Below are 18864 nucleotides of genomic sequence, written 5' to 3'. Positions count from 1 at the left end.
CTTACCCCTCACATCTTCACTTCAGAGGCTTTTTCCAGCTATCTTTGCACTCTTAATGACGGATGTATATCTTTCATCTCCGTCTCTATGTCACGTTTCTTTTTGTTGTATTTTTGTGTTATAGAAAGGAAGTTCTGGATTCTGCTGCTATGGATAACCTCTGTAGCTGAGCAGAAGTGCTGAGTAAAAATGGGAAAAATGCTACCCACTGACAGATCTATGGCTCTGATCTCCGTGTTTGCTTAGATGCCATAAAATAGACACCGATATAAAAATGCCTTTCAGTTTTATTCCATTCAGAGCGAGACTCTTTGCAATAGAAATGTTGCTCAGTCTGACAATGTATCATTTTAAAATGCTTAATTATTATTACATTATGAATCTGACCTGGCATCCTGTGCTTTACCAACTTGTAGTGTCAGGAGATGGGCAGGGGGCTTTCTCTTTTCTGTTTCTTTCAGTTTCACCCTCCCATTTCCACTTCCTTTCCCACCGAAATCTCCCATTCAATTTCCCCTCCCACTGAAACCCTTGTAACTAAGGGCTTGACCTGGGGGCTTGTCCAGGGGTGGGGAACATGTTCTCAGAATGCCCCATTAAAGCTTCAACCGCTGGGAAAACATCAGTAGTACTTCTCTCTTTGCAGAGCTTTCTGTGAACATAGCTGGGGCCTCTGCAGCGGATGAGCTGCCCTGCCAATGGAATGGCAGTTGTGCCCCATCTGAACCCCCCTCAGCACAGGTTAGGAGTGATATGTCTCTCCAAACTCCTGACAGCTACTTACACAGGTCTAACATCACTGAAGTAGATGGGACATTCCAGATCAAGTTGTTGGAGGATCAGGAAATCCAGTTGTCTTTCTTGGAGATCCCAGCTCCAGAGTGGCTGAAGAACACCATAAATGCCGTTTTCATTCCATTGTTGTCACTGACTTCCCTTTCTCATTTCATTTCTGCTCAGCTGACAACATTGGGTGAGCTGAATAAGCATAGTACATCCACCGTGGACTTATCCACTTGTTATGCTCAGATGGTAAAGACCTGGCAGCAGCTGGACTGGCCAGATCCTGGAGAGGCCTTCATGATCATGGTGAAATTTGTCGAGGTGTGTATAGAGACAGACACAGCAACCTCTTTCTGGTCCATGCCACTTTCATTCGTGTTTACCTGTACATCTGTTCCAATTCCATGAAAGTCCTGTTCAGGTACCTCTCAATGGTGCAACAAACCAAATTGTGTGCTTTAAGAGTTCTTCTTTATATAGATGAATTGTTTTAGCTACATTTGGAATTTAGAGTTTGCAGTGCCTTACCTTTTACGGTAAAGTACAATGAAATTCCTGTTTCTCCAAGGACTAAAGTTGGAGATGGGAAGAAAAGAGCTAAAAATAATTTCCCTCTTGAAGAAGCTTACCAAATGGGTTTTGCTTTCATGGTCAGGATTAGATTCCTCTGTCATAACTGGTGTTGGGGGAAAATTATTTCCATTTATGCCTGACTAGTAACCTCTGCGAGTTTCCCTTCCCTCTCATCGGTCCAAGCAATCTGGCACCCTTCAGACATGTTGTACCGCAATTCCTGCATGTACAGCACGGGCAATTGCTAGCCTTCCTTACCTATATTTATTTATTTGTTTGTTTATTTGATTTGTATTATCCTGCCCTTCTAACAAGAAAGGGGTCCTAGATAAAGAAAAATGGATTGAAACAATAAGTAAATACATTAAATGCATAGCCAAAAGTGTGACAATATTCAAATAAAAGTCCCACCAACCCCACAGACTATTTACACGTCAAAGACTTGCTTGAACAGAAATGTGCACTATCCTCAAGCATTCTCCTTCTGGATTTCTTAGGACATGTGCAAAATTGCTCTCATGTACTGCCGGCTGATCAAGACAAGAGCAGAGGAATTGTCATCAAACCAGCAAGAGGAGGGAGAAGCAGCAAACCGGGTGAGTGATGCTGAATGCAAGGAATCATGGCAGCCCGTTCTACAACGAAGGTTGTGGTGTGGGGACAGCTTCTGTACCAGAAAGAAGACATAGAACTGACAACCATGCCTTTTTGGGATATGGAACTCTACTGTTTGCTTAGCAGACGTTTTTAATGTGCAGGATTGCTTTATTCCTTTTGTTTATGAAGCATATTATCTATTTTTGCTGGTGCATTAATTCCAAAGAGGAGTACAGCCAGTAAAGCACAACGAAATCGCACAGCATCAACCAAATCCCCCGTAACAGAGAGTACAGTAACATACAGAAATAATGTATGTTACCTGATGCAGCAAAACGAATGCAATCAAATCCCTGGAGGGGCAAATATGTCTTTAGTTGGCACCGGAGGCTTGCAAGGCTTTTCCTCTCCCAACCCACAGCTCTGCATTGTGGTGAACAACATCGAGCAGCTCCGCATGATGATCCTGATGCTGCCCTCACAACTGAGCTGGACGCAGCTGGAGCAGAAGACCGGAGATGTCATTGCACCAGAACAGTTCCAGAACACGCTGCACCACCAGCTGCAGGCGACCGTCACGTCCCTCAACAATGAGATCCGCGGCGTGGTGCAGACCCTGGGGACCAAAGTAACCAAGCAGCCCTCCTGCACGTGCTCCTTTCATTCAGTCCAGGAGAGAGAGGGTTGGGAGGGCCATGCCTGGAAAGGGGAAAAGGAAGCCAGTGAGAGAACCATGTTAGCAATCCATATCATTGACCCCCTGTGTTAAGGAGGAGGATGTGTGCATTCTGCAAGAGCTGTGTGAGTGGATGAATATATGTAATTCAGCATCCTACTAACTTGAAAAGAACCAGCTAACTCTTATGGTTCTCTATATGGTCTGAAAGTGTATGGGAAATGCTGTTGGCATTACAGAATCTCTGGCAGGTGGTAGACAACTCTCCAGTGCTTCACATATTTTCCTGCCCAAAGGAGAAAGACATTTTTAAACCTAGCAGGACTGATGCCATTTCAGTGGCTCCAGCGGCTCCACATCACGACCTCCCACTCACTGAATTTGCAGGTGCTAGTCAACTATGACTTCTAGAATACTCCATTCCATCCTCCTCATTTTCTCCCCTCCTCATTGGTCCCTGACAGACCCTCAGCATTCTGTACCCCACCAAACATGCACAATCCGTTCTTGTAAGCCACCTAGAGATTCCTGTTGGAATAGTTTGGCGGCACACAAATGCAAAAATCAGTCACTCAGTCCTCATTTGGCTTTTACTGGATGACTTTAGGCAAGTCCCCAAGCCTGCTTATACCTCCCTCTTCTTATTTATTTATTTATTTTATTTATTTAAAACATTTTTATGCCGCCCCCATCGCAATGAAGCTTCGGGGCGGCTCACAACAGAAACAAATACATAAATACACAATAACAATATAACAATAAAAAAAGTATTTAAAAAAATACTTTTCATGGAGGAAGGGATGGTGCTGCGAAAGGAACAGCACCTGGGAAATGAGTGCCCTGTTAATATAGATGACAATGAAGAGGAAGATGGAACCAGGATGGGGCGGGTTCTTTGGTGATGTAAGTTTCTGCTTTCCACAGCTCTTAAGGAGTTAAAAGATCTTGGCAGCCTGAACCATGTATTGCCTGGTCTGGTTGTATGACATGTGTTTTGGAGGCAGAAGGTTCTGGGTTTAAACTCTGGCATCTCCTGTAGGGCTGGAAAACTCTTGCCTGAAACACAAGACGACCACTGCCCATTCAATGCGGACCATACTAGGCTAGATGGGCCTGGACTTTGATTCAGTATAAAGCAGCTTATGATCCCAAATTTGACTAGGTTGCTTTATGAAAATTTGATTCTGTCCCATGCACCAAGTATTTAATACAGGGATATAGTGGCTGCCTTATCATTCTTGACTGGTGTGAGGATTAGTAAGATCTTTAAGCTGAGAGCTCTTAGTATTGATACAAAATTCCCTCAGTAATGTTAAGTATATGTCCTGTTTGGTAGCTGCATGCTGGAATTGCAAGACACATCCAAGATCTGTCAGCCTCAAGTGACTCCAAGGACCCAGAGGATGTAAGTTTTTGAATGTCAGAACAAATCTGTTTTAAGGCCCTAGGACAATATGTTAGAGGCCTGCAGAAGAATGCAAGAAGGCACCCCATAACACTGGTAGCCATCAAGCAAGGTGGTGACTGAATGGTTAGAGCAGTTTTCTCCAAGTTGGTGCCCTTCAGATGTTTTGGACTTAAAGTCCCATCAGCTCCAGCCAGCATGGGCAAAGGCCAGGAATTCTAACTCCAAAACATCTGGAGGGCATCAGGTTAAGCAAGGTTGGAATAGACTCATTTCTGAGCTTACTGGAATGAATGTGGGTTTCTAGGTTCATGTTAGAAAAAATAAACAATAACCCAGCTTGCCTCAGAGCTGTTACACGCTTAAGGCTATATAATTATTTTGATTTATGTTATTTCATATACTGTTATAGAACTGGTATTAAGAACTCTCATGAAGGACTGACTTGTATCATGTGACAACCACTGATATTTTTACCTTTTTCAAGTTGCTTTCCTATTTCTAAAAAAGCCAGGTATGAATAGGTAAGGGACCATATTATACTGAATTCTTCAGAGGGTAGAATTTGTCCTACCTACGTCTTTGCTCGGGTTATATGGTGACACTTCTACAGTTCCACAACTTTTCTTTTCCCTGCACTAGGCTGGAAAGACAATCTGGCCGTTCTTTGCTATAGAGTTCAGATTTTGGGCTGAGTTAAATGGCTTACTGTCACATTAGTATTCATTTGAGACTGCCACGTCTGAAGTGGTTACCCTGCCAGTACTTCTCACACTGGGCTATAATTTTAAGAAAGCTTCTTACCTATCCACTGATGTGCATACAGTGTACAAATGGGTTGCAGTGTACAACTGGGTTGCGTATTCCAGGTGCTGGTATGATACAAGCATTGTGTGCAAAGCAGATCACCAGACAAGGTAAATCTGGTTATAAATGCTGTACCCTCCTCACCTGCTTTCCCTGATATTTTTTCCCTATCCTTCCAGTGCATCACTCCCTTAATGAGATTCTTGGAGTGTGAGCTCCAGTACCTAAATGGGAACCTGGTCCAGGAGAACTTCAAAAGGTGAGCCATTATTATTATTATTATTATTATTATTATTATTATTATTAGAACATTATGAGGATTGGGGCCAGTATCAAGGCTAGGCAGGGCTGCGTACTGGTTAGCGGCCCATGCTCGTTCCTCTTTTTGCCATTGCAGCCTGCGTGTGCATCTCCCCCTTACTCACCACGGCCCAAAGAGGACAATTGCGATGAGCAGGAGTAGTTGCCTCAGCCCGTTTGCACATGGGCTGTCTGCCCACCCGACAAGCAAGTGGGACAACAAGGAGTAAGAGGATGAGGTGCAAGAGCAGCTGCTGGCGCAGAAAGGGGGCATTGTGGGGTCTCCAAGGGGGGTGTGCTGTTGGGTTCTCCAGGGGGAGTCCAGGCAGAAACTCCCGTCTTTGATCTAGGAGCCCTCAAGTTGTGGATCTGTTGGCTCAGGCTACTGGTTGCAGGCAGCTCTTCTGCGCATGCTCAGAGGTGTTAAGAAAAATCAGAGAGAACAGGCATGCTGGGATGTAGAAAGAACTATTTACAGTTTATTTAAGCACCAGAAAAATTACATACATGTAAGGTAGCGAGAGAAAGACTGACTACAAGGGATGTGGGGTACATTGGGGTGTTTTATAATGTTGCAGTCACATACACAGTGTGGAAAAAGGGCTGGAACATACTCCTGAGAGGCTTATCACAAAATGACAAAGAAAGTAATAGAGAGAAATTAGGTAAAGAATGCACTGGGAATGTGCGCAAACAAAATAATAGGGGAAAGTTAGGAAAAGAATGTGCTGGGAATATGCACAAGGAGGAAGGATGGTCTCTGTCCATACAGGTTCTGATATTTGTTTAGGCTCAGCAACATACAGAAAATAGGCTGGATAACAATAGCTTCTTTCATCTAGTGGAGCACCAGGAGCACCAGTTCTGGAAAGTGCAACCAGAGACACTGAAACCTTTTAGGAAAAAGCTGTCAGTCAGGATTAGTATATGTGTCTCTTTGTTTTAGTGTAAATAAGCTGTGCTTGTAATCGGAAGCACTAGAGCAAGACTGCTTATCTGATTGGAAAGTACACTGGGGTTTTTTTTGCAGGACAGGAGCTGGGTAAGATTGTAGGCTAGCCAAGAAAATGGCGGCACTTTGAGTTAGTTTTTAATCCTGGCAGAGGCATTTCCTCTCCTCCTCTCCTTGGGCCCAGGGTTGTGCATCTGTTACTGAAAATGGGTGAAGATGAAAAAGATAAAATATTACAAAAATAGGTGAGATGGCATCGGGTTCAAGAGTGTTGTCCGTGAAATAGGCTTATTATGGTTCTGGAAATTATCTCAGTATTGTAAGCAAGTAACATAAAGTTCCAGGAGCTTTATTCTGTTCTGTGAATAAATATGACCATCTACAGTCATGGATGTGGATCTGCTGGCTCAGGCTCAGAGCAGTAGTATGCTACTACTTTGTTTTAGGATAGGGATGGGCAACTTTGGGCCGTCCCAGGGTGAGCATACAGGAGTATAGTGGAATTGCACAATTACACAAGGCTGGTTTTTGTTCTATTCTGTGTTTGCTATCATGACCTTATTATCCTGGCTGTAAAAAAAAAGATGCAAAATTGCAGAATGACAACAGCATGCAAAAGGATGGCACCTTCCACAAGCGAGGGATCATGAGGCACAATGAAGGCCTTGCGTAGAGAACCACCAGGAGAGTTGACTGGCACCCCCTGAGCCTTACTGGAACGGGCTCTGCAGGGCAATCTAGCTTCTCACCTGCTTTCTCCCCTTGAAACAGCCTCCTGGAATTGCTGTGGAATCATACCCTGGACGTGCTGAAAGGGGCTGCCAAACAGAAACCTGGCAGCTTGCAGTACTTCAGGAAACTGCAGTTTGCCCTCCAGGTACTTATGAAGGTGGAGTGGAATGGAAGCTTGTGACTTCTGCTGCGCTTTAGCAGCGGGTCACTCACTTTCCCTGTTTTCTTCTTTCTCCTCTTTCACCCCCATAGAGTTTGGAACTCTGCTTTCATGCAGAAGGCTGCGGACTGCCAAAGGACGTCCTTCATACTGCAGCATTTAAAGTAAGATACTATTGTCCTGTCTGGAGCGTTTGGGGAAAATCCCTCAGTACTGAGCAAGGCTGTCTAGGAATGCACGAAATATCACTGCGGGAGGTCTTTTTCCCCATGAACAACGATGGTCTTCCTGAAGCAAGTTAGCTGCTGCTCAGTCTGCCTGCTCTGGCTCCATTTTTGTCTGGTGCAATATTTTGGGGCTCTCCCAAATGGTGAGGCACCATGGTCAAGTCTGGGAATTTGAGAAACTGCCCTGGGCACCATTGCAAAATGCCTGATCAGTAATCATCAGTTTTGTGTCAGCCTGCCATGTCTATCGATCTTACATTCAACCAAAGGTGTGTTTCATATTTATTTGACACCACAGGTTATCTTAACAAGGAACTGTCTAATTTCATTAATTCCCAGTGGTGCGATCCTGCATCAATTTGAAACACATTATTAGTTACACTTTTGACCCTAAACAAAAGTGCCTCTGGTAAAGCACATGCTGCATATGAAACACCTTTGTGTGGCTGAATACTTCCTCCTGGAAGGTCTGAATCAGCACAAAAATGGATTTCAAGGTTCAGCTAGTACAGGTCATTTACTATGTAATCTTGTCTGCAGTGATGCATAACAATCAAATCTGCATAACAGTCCACAAGGCATGCTGATTTTATGCCAAATCAACACAAAAAACTTTCTCTCAATGGATTTTAAGGATTTTTTTGGAAGTTTCAGCTCAAACTCTTGGTTTTCAAAAGAGTCTAAGATGAGCTGAAGTTAACTTCCTTTTGTACCTTTGTTTAAGAGCCTCTGTTTGGGATATAAAAGGAACCCACAGGATTGTTCTTATGCAAATGTGGGAACATTCATGACTACTGAGGATTCCACTGTTTCTTTCCCTGGCCCGGATTGTAGTAGGCCATGGACCACTTGAAAAAGTTCTTCTGCACAGCTCTGAGAAGCTGCAATGCTGCTGAAAAAGAACTGCCTCTTTGCCACCGTCATCTGCACGGAGTAGGCTTGATCATGAACTCTCACCCATGTCTAGTTATGCCCCACCTGTACGCTAATCATCTGCCCTCGACTCCGCTGTGTAGCAGGGAGCTGGGTGGGCTCTGCTCAAGGGAAAGGGGCGCTTGGGCACAATCGTGTCAGCTGTCTGGGCCATCTCCACTCTCCACAGAGTGACCTGGACTTCAGCAGGAGCACCAGCCCTACCAGTCTGAAGCACCCCCAGAGCCCTCTGGAGACCACCAGGAGCCATTAGCCTCCAGGGGAGGACCATTTTAATAGGTCCCCCAACATTGCAAAGGAGGAAAGGAGCTGAAAGTCTCAAAAGGAAGTGGTCTGACCATGACAAGGAGGTTTAATGTTACCCCCTCATTTCCAGATCACTGCCTTCTGTCCTATTGCGAGAACCAGGTCAATGGTGTGTTCTTGTACATGTGTTGAGCCAGTAGCATGTTGAGACAGTCCCATAGTTGTCATGATGGCCATGGTGTCTTGAGCTGCCCTGGATAAAGCAGTCTTGGCATAGAAGTTAAGATCCCCCGGAACCATCATCCTGGAGGTCCTCGGAACCAAGTCTGAGACCACCTCCATCTGCTCAGGCAGGCAATCTGATGGGCAGCAGGATGGGCAGTCCCTCAGCAGAATCCCTGATCTGTCTTGAGTGCCCAGCACAAGGTACAAGCACACAAGATCCACACTCAGGTGAAGAGGAAGCCTAGAGAGGGCAATCACAACTCTATAGACCATGGCCACCCCTGTTTCCAGTGCTTGAGTCAATGCTGGTTCTGCACCAAGTACCCAGGTGGGTACAGCTGAGAGAGTACCTGCCCCAATTTCACCCTACCAGCTTTCAGTGGGGCAAGCCACACCAGGCTCTCATGTTAAGCAAGTCATGGATGAGGGAGATCTTGCTCTGGGCTGACCTGGCCTTCAGCAGCAGCAGCAGCAGCACCACCCCCCCCCCCCCGCCAGCCCAAGGGCAGGGTGGTAAAGCTGCCAGGAGTCATCCAGTGGGGGAGGAGGGGATAGCTGTGAGGTATGGAGCCCCTCTTCCCCCCAGCTGGCCTGTTGACACCCCAACAGCATACCTACCCCTAGCCGTGCTCACAGTAATGGGAGCACCCCCTTGCTCCCCCAAGTTACCTGGAGAGATATAAAATGTATATGACAAAACCAATAAAAACGCTAAAACAAAGCACTTGCTATGCCCCCAAGCCGATCCACTGCAACTCTCCTCTTCCCTGCCAAGAAGCCTGGCATCTGAGCAGGCACCAGGCGAGCAATGCCCTTTGCACCACCCGTGAGCTGCTGCTCAAGGCCGCTGCCTTGGAGGTTGGTCCCTGCCGCAGCCGAGCAGCCCTGCCTCCGGACACAGTTGATGCGGCCTTCTCTGAGCAGCAGGCGGGCAGGAGAATGGCCCCCATGCCCCACTTGGACGTTGGTCCCTTGAAGTAGCCACTGCTATTGTAATATTATAATATTGAAGGGATACTCACTTCCTACAGTGGAATGAGGAACGTTTCAGTATTTGAATGAGTGGCATAGGGGTGCCACCTTCAAACAGATACCTGTTTGGATCTTTGGTCCACTTTTGTTGAAGACTACTTAAAATTGCTAGAAAATTGCATGCATTTCATCCAAAGCCAGGTATGTGTATTAAAAAAGAGGTGGGGATAAATAAATGCTTGAATGCTGCAGTGGGGACACTTTAACAGGAGTCATTAGAGGTTCCCACAGGTGCCATGTTGGGGTGACCCCCTTGCTGCTGCTTTTCCCTGTGCCTCCAGTAAAGGCAGCTCCCTTTCCATCCCAAAAACACCTTGGGAGCCACAAGAGGTCATGGTGCAGTGTGTTTTTTTCCTTTTGGGCCACCCTGCAGTAAATGTTCATGCCGCCCATATTAGAGATTCATTGCTTGCAGAGGAAGCCAAGCTTTTATTCTTGTTTAAAAGAAAAGGCAAAAGGCCAAGCTAGGAATCTTGTTGTCAGCTTGGGTTTGATCCAGATTCTTCCTCCTGCAAGAGCAAGACCTCTGCGTGCAAAAGGTCTCTCTGCATGATTTTTACGATCCCACGGTCACCCCAGCTTATCACCATTAGTAGGATCTGCTAACTTTCAGGGAGCTACAGTAACCGGCCATGGGAGTTTTTCTCCCAGTGCTGTTGATCCAGTCGAAATCCACACCTTGATCTTAAATAAAGGCAAGCTGCCCCCAACTCAGCATTTATACGGTTCAGCTTCAGATGTGGTTTCTGCTCTCATGCTGGAATGATGAAAAGGTTTAGTCTGAAACACTAGTTTTAGCCTATTTGAATATTTTAATAAGTAAACAGGTTGCTGACTTGCTTTGGTAACTTGTTACTGTGTCATTCCTGTGGATGGAACGTGGCAGGGCAAGAGCACTCCAAAAGTGCTAGAGCACACAAAGGGTCGAGAGGCCACTGCAGCCCTTTCTATGGCTCTCAGCAGAGGGACCGTAAGTGCATCGTGCTGGAGACCTCTTGTCTTGGAGTGCCTCTACTTGGAAAGCTGGTCATTCTGTTTCTGCCTGCTTCACATTCACCCCGCAGTTCTCTCCTAGGATCTAGAGAAACAGCTGGACCTTTGCTCTTCCACCAGCAGAAAACTTATCCAGAAGTACTTCAGTGCCCGTATCCAGCAGCAGGTAGGACTTCAGAGCTTCTTGGCTCTTATTTAGGAATGGGTGGCACACCCATGCTCTTTCTTTGGCTGAAAAGTGGTGTTCATTTGGTTTTCTTGCATGACGTGTTGATAAAACTATGATTGTTGAATAGCAGAGCGAGGCCTGAGGTGACGTCAATTACTGGTTTCTCACTCCAGCAAGTATAAGGCAACCAGACCGGCAAAGTATTTAAAGTGCATTTGAGATTCTTCTCCTGTTGGTGCAGTGACTCCTTCTCTAATTGTTCATATGTCTCAGATGGAGGCTAGTCCTGAAAAATATGGAGCTGTGACTATTAAAGCTCTTTACCGCTGCTCAGAGCAAAAGCTGCGCATTGAAGTGCTCAACGCAGTGAACCTCCTTCCTCTGGACTCCAATGGTAAGTCAAAGTAAAGTAATGTGCAGCTTGTGGTGCTTTGAGATGATGCTTTTGTTGTTCGGTCTCCCTGCTTCACTCACAGAATATTATTTGCGAGTCCAGACAGCAGCCTCCATTGGTAACCCACTCATTTTCACAACAGTTCCTCCATTTCCCTTTTTCACAAGAAAAATCTGTTAGGAGGTGCACAATGCTTTAGATCGATACGGCTTGTTTCCCTTATTTTTGCTGGAACACGGCTCAGTTCTTGCTGTCAGTGCCTAGGTTTCGCACAGTCTTAGTATTGTGCCTAAAATCCAGCTGCATTCTGGGCTTTGCTTGTCCAGCACACTGAAATTTATGGTTTATGGGTGTGGGAGTAGCCACATCCTGACAGCATGAGCAGTGGGTAATTTAGAGACTATTCCAGAGGGATTGATTTGACAGATTAGCAAAGAATGGGCCAGCAGAGATTGCTGCCTTTTTCTGCTGAGAGTAGCTGCTGACTCTGGAGTCTGTTCCGCTGGAAATAGCCATAAGAAACCTTATCCACCCACAGCATGGATACTTTATCCTAGACGGATTCTAGGGTAAAGTGGATGGGGAGCGATCTAGCAAAAATGCCAGTCATTAAGTAGTGTGCATGTATGTGGTAAGGGCTGTTAGGATATTGCCAGGATCCTTGCTGGTGTAGCTTACTGCTCTGTGTGCAGGCACAAATTGATCCCTCTGTCCCTGCAAGAAGGTGAGTCATTCTAGGCTGGGGGACAGGAATTTGCCTCACCGCTCAGCATGCCCAAGTTTTACTCCTCTCAGTAGAAGCAAATGGTAGCAATTCACTTGCGCAGGAGAAAGGCAAGGGATGCTCTCAGAGTGAAAGCTAACCCTTTCCCCTCTTCCAGGGGACTCCAGCCACTGAGTCCAGCCAAGCCTGCATAGTCCTCACTGCATAGTCCCACTCTTTATTCCCTTTTTCCTTGCTCATGGTAAAGTGCAAAGAAATGTCTGGAACTGGCTTATATGATATAGGTTAGGATGCATCTGAACTAGCAGCTGACTACACAATCCATTACTGATACCTGTGCAAGAAAGGGGAGTAGTACAGTCAATATTCTTGTTTCTGGCTTTCCTTGTGCTCCAGTTTCCAGCAAGGCCTGTGTGCACACACCTGCATGCAGAGCATCATTTATCTTACTAAAGAGATATAATCTTATAAAAACATTGGCATGATTAGCCTTGTAACAGCATTGATTAAAGTGTTCCTGTAATATACTGTATAACATGAAAACATTAGAATGTAATTGAACAGAAAATACCATGACTGTAATTGCATGTATTTATGGGAAGCGTGTGATGATAACAAAGTGAAATTTGATGTGCCGTTATGGAAATACCCCTGATAGTCGAAGGGAGGATTTGGGCAGCCTGTAGTGCACCCAGCTCTCCAGAGGAGGGTGGCGTTGCTTCACTCACGTGCTGGTTTATCTTCCCGCGAAAGTTGTGGTCCTGTCCCCAGCTCTGTGATGGTGATAATTGGGATAAGGTTTTTGTTTTGTTTTTTAAATAAAACAAAGTTGAAGGAAAGAGTGTGTCCCACTCCATGGAAAATACAGTGCTAGATCAGGAGGTGGCGAATATACTTTGCATGTATAAGTTCCAAGATTTCCGAAAAAGATCTTAGTTAGGGAGACTGGGAAAAGCCACTGCCTCAGAAGATGGAGGGCTGCTGCTGCTGCTGGTCAGAGAAGATGGCCCTGAGCCAAGTGAGCCCACGTGCTTACTCTGTAAAATGCAACCTTAGCTTCAAGCTCCTATTCTCAGGTTTCATTCTCAGCAGCTAAGGGGTTTACTCATTGCATGCTAGTAATTCTTGGCCTCAATCCAGAATCTATACCAAGGAGGTAACCACAACATTTCACAGTGGCCGTATTTTCGTTACTAAGGTAAGGACTGTACATGCTATAACAATCTTGGATCTTTTGGGATGCCACCAGATACTAAGCAAATGTGGCTACCTGGTGGTTGGTTAGAGGTGCAACAAGTTGCTATCATACGATTACTCTCTCGCTTCTTGCTTTCAATCCTCCCACACTCTCTTTCAGGCTCAAGTGACCCCTTTATTCAGTTGACCCTGGAGCCCCGACATGAGTTCCCTGAAGTGGTGGCACGGACAACCCAGTGTATAAAGAACAATCTCCACCCATTGTTTGATGAAGTCTTTGAGTTGTATGTATAGGCACTTGGGTTTGATATAGCTTGAGCCTTCCCAGTTATATCCATCCTGTGTTGAAAATCCAGGCCTTGGACTCTGGCTTCTTAGGAATAGGTCTTGCTTAGCATGAGCAAAGTGCTGCACTCCAGTTACCTTGCTTAGCCTAATTAAAAAGGCAGATTTCTACTTATTGTCTCACAGTTCTTGCTAGGTGTCCTTCAAGGTACAAAGAAACATTTTTTGCAAGAGAGTTGGAACAAAGAGCAGATATGCGGCTGTGTTCCGTTTTGGGAATGTCACCTTATCATACCTGCTAATGAACTTCTGATTTGGGGTATGCTTAGCTTAATTAGCTTATGATATTGCATTCTATCATCTTGGTACACAAAGACTCTTTGTATAAGACTCTTAAGTTATGAGAATCTTAACTGGCACTAATGGGAAACTTCATATATTATACATTTTGGGAACCAAGTAAAGAAATATTTCCCCCATGTTTGACATAGACACCTGTGTAACATCACTCACTCACTTGAGATTACAAGTGTCAACACAATCCTATTCATTTATATTATCAAGCTTGCAAAGGGTGTTTTGATGTATAATTGCTGAACCTATATAAGCTGGCCATTTCCTTTGTGTGCTTTTCGGACATCATCTCTCTGAGGCGGCTTTGCTGCCTGCCTTTTCCAGCTGATTGAAGCCTACCTGGCAGCCTGGTCCTTGCTGTGCATTGTAAGTGACTTGCTGCTAAACTCTTGGAAAGCTAGCTAATTTGTACCATGTATCCAACAAAATCTCCTTGTAAACAAACTTGGATCTAGTTTATTATTTCCTTGGGATCTCACACACTTTTAGCACATGGCCAGGGCAACACACCATTCACCATTCAAATAAGGTCTGGAGATCACTGTAGAGATTGCCAGGAAAGCAAAGCTCTCCTTAATTTGAACATTATGGCATGAAATTAATGGAGGCTGTTTCTACTAGAGTTTTCTGAGAAGTGGCATTTTGGCTCTGACACACTCCTATTTCTCTCTCTTACAGTTTGGTCCCACCAGATAAATGCCAACAGGATGGGGCATGCCTATTGCTCACCGTCTTTGACTATGACACCATAGGGGCCAATGATCTGGAGGGAGAAGCTTTTCTCCCCCTCTGCACGGTGTTGGGGCTGAACGAGAATGAGGAGGTCCTCAGTCCCTCAAGCGTACCACAGGCCCGTTTACCTTTGACTCACCCTGGAACTATTGGTAATTTCCTGGCTTATGCCCCGCCAACCTCACATCCTCATTTCTTCTAGCCACTGGTTTATCGTAAGCAGGAACACAGGGCTCCCCAAAGATAATCACACCCCAGAAAATACATGTGGGAAGCAGGTTGCTTATTTCATAGCAAGTGCCAGGCTGTAGGTATGTCAGAATGCCTGTCAGCCCTGTGATTTTATTAGTAGGAGAACCTAAGAAGCTGCCTTACATTGAGTCAAAATCTAGTCCAGTATTGTTGATAAGGACTGCAGCTGCTTTCTAGGAGTGTGGCCAGATCCTTTCCTAGCCTTACTTGGAAATGCTGGGGATGAAATGGAGGGCCTTTGGCATGCAGAGTGTGTGCTTGACCATGAGCCTCCCCTTCTGATGAAGGTAGGAACCTGCAGTTAAATCCACTTCTGTACTGTTAGCCTAATGAAGCTAATTTATCAAGGTGCCTTACAAAGGCTGAAATCAGCCTAGTGGTATACAGTGTTCTCTGCAGCATAATATCGGCAAGATCCTGGAGGTTTGCCTGCTCTGGTGTCTTCAGAGGAGCTAGGCTTACACAATTCTGCTGCTGATCTGTACCATTTCCCTACTGGGGAGTGAATAGAGCCTCCTCCTGGAGTCACTCCTCCTTCCTCGGCGGTAGCAGTTCTCAGTCTGCTTCTTCATGGTGTCAAAATTTAGTCCCTGCCTGGTGGCAAGCAGGCTGAAAGTAGGGGCCCATCTGAGGTGCACAAATCTGCACAGGAAGCAAGAGGACACCTTGCTCTCCTTAGAGGTCCCCTGGTCTCGCTCGCTGTTACAGTGCCCAACTGCACAAAGCACAAGATGAGCACGGACACCCTTCTCTATCCATCCCTTTTAATGAAACGCCATGTTTGCTCATGGCTTGAAAATCATTTCGCTTCGGTTGGGAAACACGTTAGAGTTACGGAAGAGAATTGCAAGAAATTCTTAGAGCCAGAAGACCTGGGAACAAGTATTTTTTCATCTGCCTTGTTATCTGTAACACACACACCTATCACATACTAGTCATTAATTATGAACTTTGCAGACTGCTTGTTCTTTGTCGTGGCCTCTGTGCATCACACATATGGGTGCTGCGCCTGCGCAGTGCCTAGGCCGGAAGATTAAAAAGCTAACGGTTTTTGGCGGGAAAACTCTGCTCCCCTCCCCCTTCATGGTATAAATAGAGCGGAGTGTCCGCCATTTTGTTCAGTCTTTGCGACCGCCGTTCGCTGTGCCTCGTGCCTGTTAACGTCCTCGCTAAGATCTTGAGTCCTTACTGTTCCTTTTGCCTTTATCCCTTCTTTAACTAATTCTTATATTCCTAGTTTATATTCCAAAACAAACAAACAAACCAAAAATATTATCTTACCCTCTATCTTGTCATCTTTTCTTTTTCCACGATGGCACAGTGAGCGGCCTTTCGCAAATGCACCACATGCGGATCCAAAATGTCACCTGCAGATCCGCATGATCTATGCCTCCTCTGCCTCGGCGAGGAGCATAGAACCGACAAGTGCAGCCATTGCTTGGCCTTTACCAAGCAAGCACAGAAGAACAGGGAGAACCGTCTCCACAAGCTCCTCTGGGACCAGGCCTTGATGCAATCGGACCAACTGCTCTTATGGCCTGGTTCCTCTTCAGCCGCACCGCCTCCTCCACGCTCCATCCCAACTGTGAGCGCTCCTCCAAAGCGTCCCGCTTCCACCGCTCCTTCTCATCGTCCTTCAGCTGAAGGCACTACTCCAGCGGAGACCCAGGTGCCACCTTCTTCCCCAGCCAAAAAATGGGAGAAGCGCAAGCACACAGGTTTGGATAAGCCTTCCGCTCGTAAAGTTCCGAGGAAGGAGAAGGCAGATAAACCCACTCACAAGACCAAGAAACCTGATCGCCCCAAACACCGGGGCTCGGGTTCGTCTGTTTTTTCGGTACTGTCCGCCGCCATGGTACCGACCCCTTCAGGACCGGCCCTGCAATTTACTATGCAGGTAACACCACCAGGATCCCCCAGGCCTCTCATTCAGCCTGAGAATGTGCCAACCCAACAAGTGGAGGAGCCGCTTCGGGAGTCTATCTCTGATGGCGAGATTAGAGACTCCCCACCGAGGGAAAGGTCTCCGACTCCAATGCCCACGACTGAGCCACCTGTGGAGTCACCTTCGCCTCCAAGGCGCCGCAGCCGCTTGTCCGAACACTGGGGTGACGACTGGAGGATGCACAGATATAGTGCCTTCCCAGACTGGGGTGGCTATCAGTCTTATTCGTACTACCCTCGGGATCGTGTGTCTCCATCGCCCCGAGAGATTCGCCTTCGACGGCCAGGCATGTGGAGAGGGGACGTCCAACCTCCCCAGAAACATCGTCTTCGAGCGACCGTCCACTTTATTATCCGGATTCGGATGAATCTGAGGTTGACTCTACATCCCCCGATGTAGCAGTCGCCTCCCAAGGACCGGCGTCGCCCGATGAGCCACATGTCTCCTTTACGGAGCTCATGTCCCGCCTCGTCCGTTCACTAGAGATTGAGGCTAGTCAACAGCCGGGCCCATCCACAGATCGTTTCTATGATGTTGTGAGGGGAGAACAGTCTGCGGCCATAGTCCTGCCGCTTATTACCACACTTCGGCAGGCTATGGTCCAACCCTGGGATCAACCAGCCCAACCGCAAGCAACCTCCCGTCGGTATGAAGCCGTGTACAGAGTTCTGGAGGACGACATTCTGTTCCTGATTCACCATCCACGCCCGAACTCTGTTGTCGTCGAATCCTCCCAGGGCAGGGAGTCCAGGGGACACATAGCCCCTCGCGACAAGGAAGGGAGGAAGATCGATACGCTTGCCCGCCGAGTCTATGTGGCCTCTGGACTTGGCATGCGCATATCAAACTATGAAGCAACACTGACACGTTACCAGTATTTTATTATGCAAAAACTGGATAACGTTGCTTCTTCCCTTCCAGACCGCCAAGCCAAGCTTGCCAAGGTATTCATCAAGGAAGCTACGCAGGTAGCAGTGCAGCAATTATCTACCGCACGACATCACGTAGATACCAATTCGAGAGCTCTCGTGAATGCCATCTCGCTGCGCCGACATGCATGGCTTCGTAATTGCAATTTCCCCGATGAGATGAAACGGAGGATCGAGGAAATGCCATTCGACGGTACCGGGTTATTCCATCAGAAAACCGACCGCAAGTTAAAAGCGATACACAAATCGTGTATGACCGCGCGCCGCATGGAGCTTCCTCAACAGAGGCGTAAGTGGCAAGGGCCTCATTCCTCTTACCATCCACAATTCCACCCTCGGCAACACTACCAACAAAGACAGCAATGGTGAAGACAACAGCCGCAGCAACGTTTCCCCCAGGGCCGGCGGCGCTTCGACGCTGACAAATGTCCACGTTGACGGTCCGGGCGAACTATTCTCTCTCTCCCCACACCACCTCTCCCTCTCCCTTTTGGGGACCGGCTCCAGGGCTGACTCCCCATTTGGGAGTCCATTACATCTGATAGGTGGGTGTTGTCTATCATTCAGTTCGGATATAGGATAGAATTTGATGTTGTCCCTCCACCGTGTCCGATTCGATTTACATCTTCTTCATCGGTACTGTGCGAAGAAGTCTCTCAGTTGCTTCGCAAGGGCGCGATTTGACAACTATCCCGCTTGGAGGGATTGCATGGATTCTACTCCAGATACTTCACGGTCCCAAAAAGAGACGGTGGTCTTCGTCCGATTTTGGACTTACGGAATCTTAACAAATACATCAAAACAAAAAAGTTTCGGATGACCACTTTACAGAGTATTTTTCCGTTACTGAAGAGAAAGGATTGGTTCGCCTCCTTAGATCTGAAGGATGCTTATTTTCATATTGCTATCCATCCTTCACATAGACTTTTCCTGCGTTTCATTGTTGGGCTTGACTTGTTCGAATATGCTGTGCTACCCTTTGGCCTGGCCACCGCACTTCGAGTTTTTACGAAGTGTATGGCACCAGTATGTGCGCACTTACGGACAAGAGGAGTGCAAATATACCCATATTTAGATGACTGGCTAATTGTCTCCCAAACTAAACAAGGGCTTCTGTCTGCAATACACATGACCTGCGCCTTGCTCGATGATCTTGGACTATGTATTAACCACGAAAAATCATCCCTTATTCCCACGCAGGTCATGTGTATTGCAGACAGAAGCCCTTGTTTAGTTTGGGAG

At 46.5% G+C, this 18864-nt stretch overlaps 1 protein-coding gene across 3 annotated transcripts in view; it reads left to right on the top strand.

The window, feature by feature from the left end:
- The window catches only part of UNC13D (unc-13 homolog D), a 71817-nt gene that overhangs the window by 45721 nt on the left and 7232 nt on the right, over window positions 1-18864 (top strand). For 2 of the 3 annotated variants that reach the window (XM_044453808.1, XM_044453807.1), the window contains exons 21-31: window positions 961-1104; window positions 1854-1952; window positions 2375-2581; window positions 3966-4034; window positions 5021-5100; window positions 6865-6970; window positions 7078-7149; window positions 10724-10807; window positions 11084-11204; window positions 13286-13409; window positions 14443-14648. In XM_044453808.1, the coding sequence (XP_044309743.1) occupies window positions 961-1104; window positions 1854-1952; window positions 2375-2581; window positions 3966-4034; window positions 5021-5100; window positions 6865-6970; window positions 7078-7149; window positions 10724-10807; window positions 11084-11204; window positions 13286-13409; window positions 14443-14648 (1312 nt within the window). Of the gene's footprint in view, window positions 1-960; window positions 1105-1853; window positions 1953-2374; window positions 2582-3965; window positions 4035-5020; window positions 5101-6864; window positions 6971-7077; window positions 7150-10723; window positions 10808-11083; window positions 11205-13285; window positions 14419-14442; window positions 14649-18864 lie in introns of those variants that run through there. The other variant, XM_044453809.1, reaches the window with a different exon arrangement.

The sequence above is a fragment of the Varanus komodoensis genome, unplaced genomic scaffold (genome assembly GCF_004798865.1).
Source record: "Varanus komodoensis strain SLA01 unplaced genomic scaffold, ASM479886v1 scaffold7_1, whole genome shotgun sequence".
Lineage (NCBI taxonomy): Eukaryota > Metazoa > Chordata > Lepidosauria > Squamata > Varanidae > Varanus > Varanus komodoensis.
This window is presented reverse-complemented; position numbering and strand designations above follow the sequence as displayed.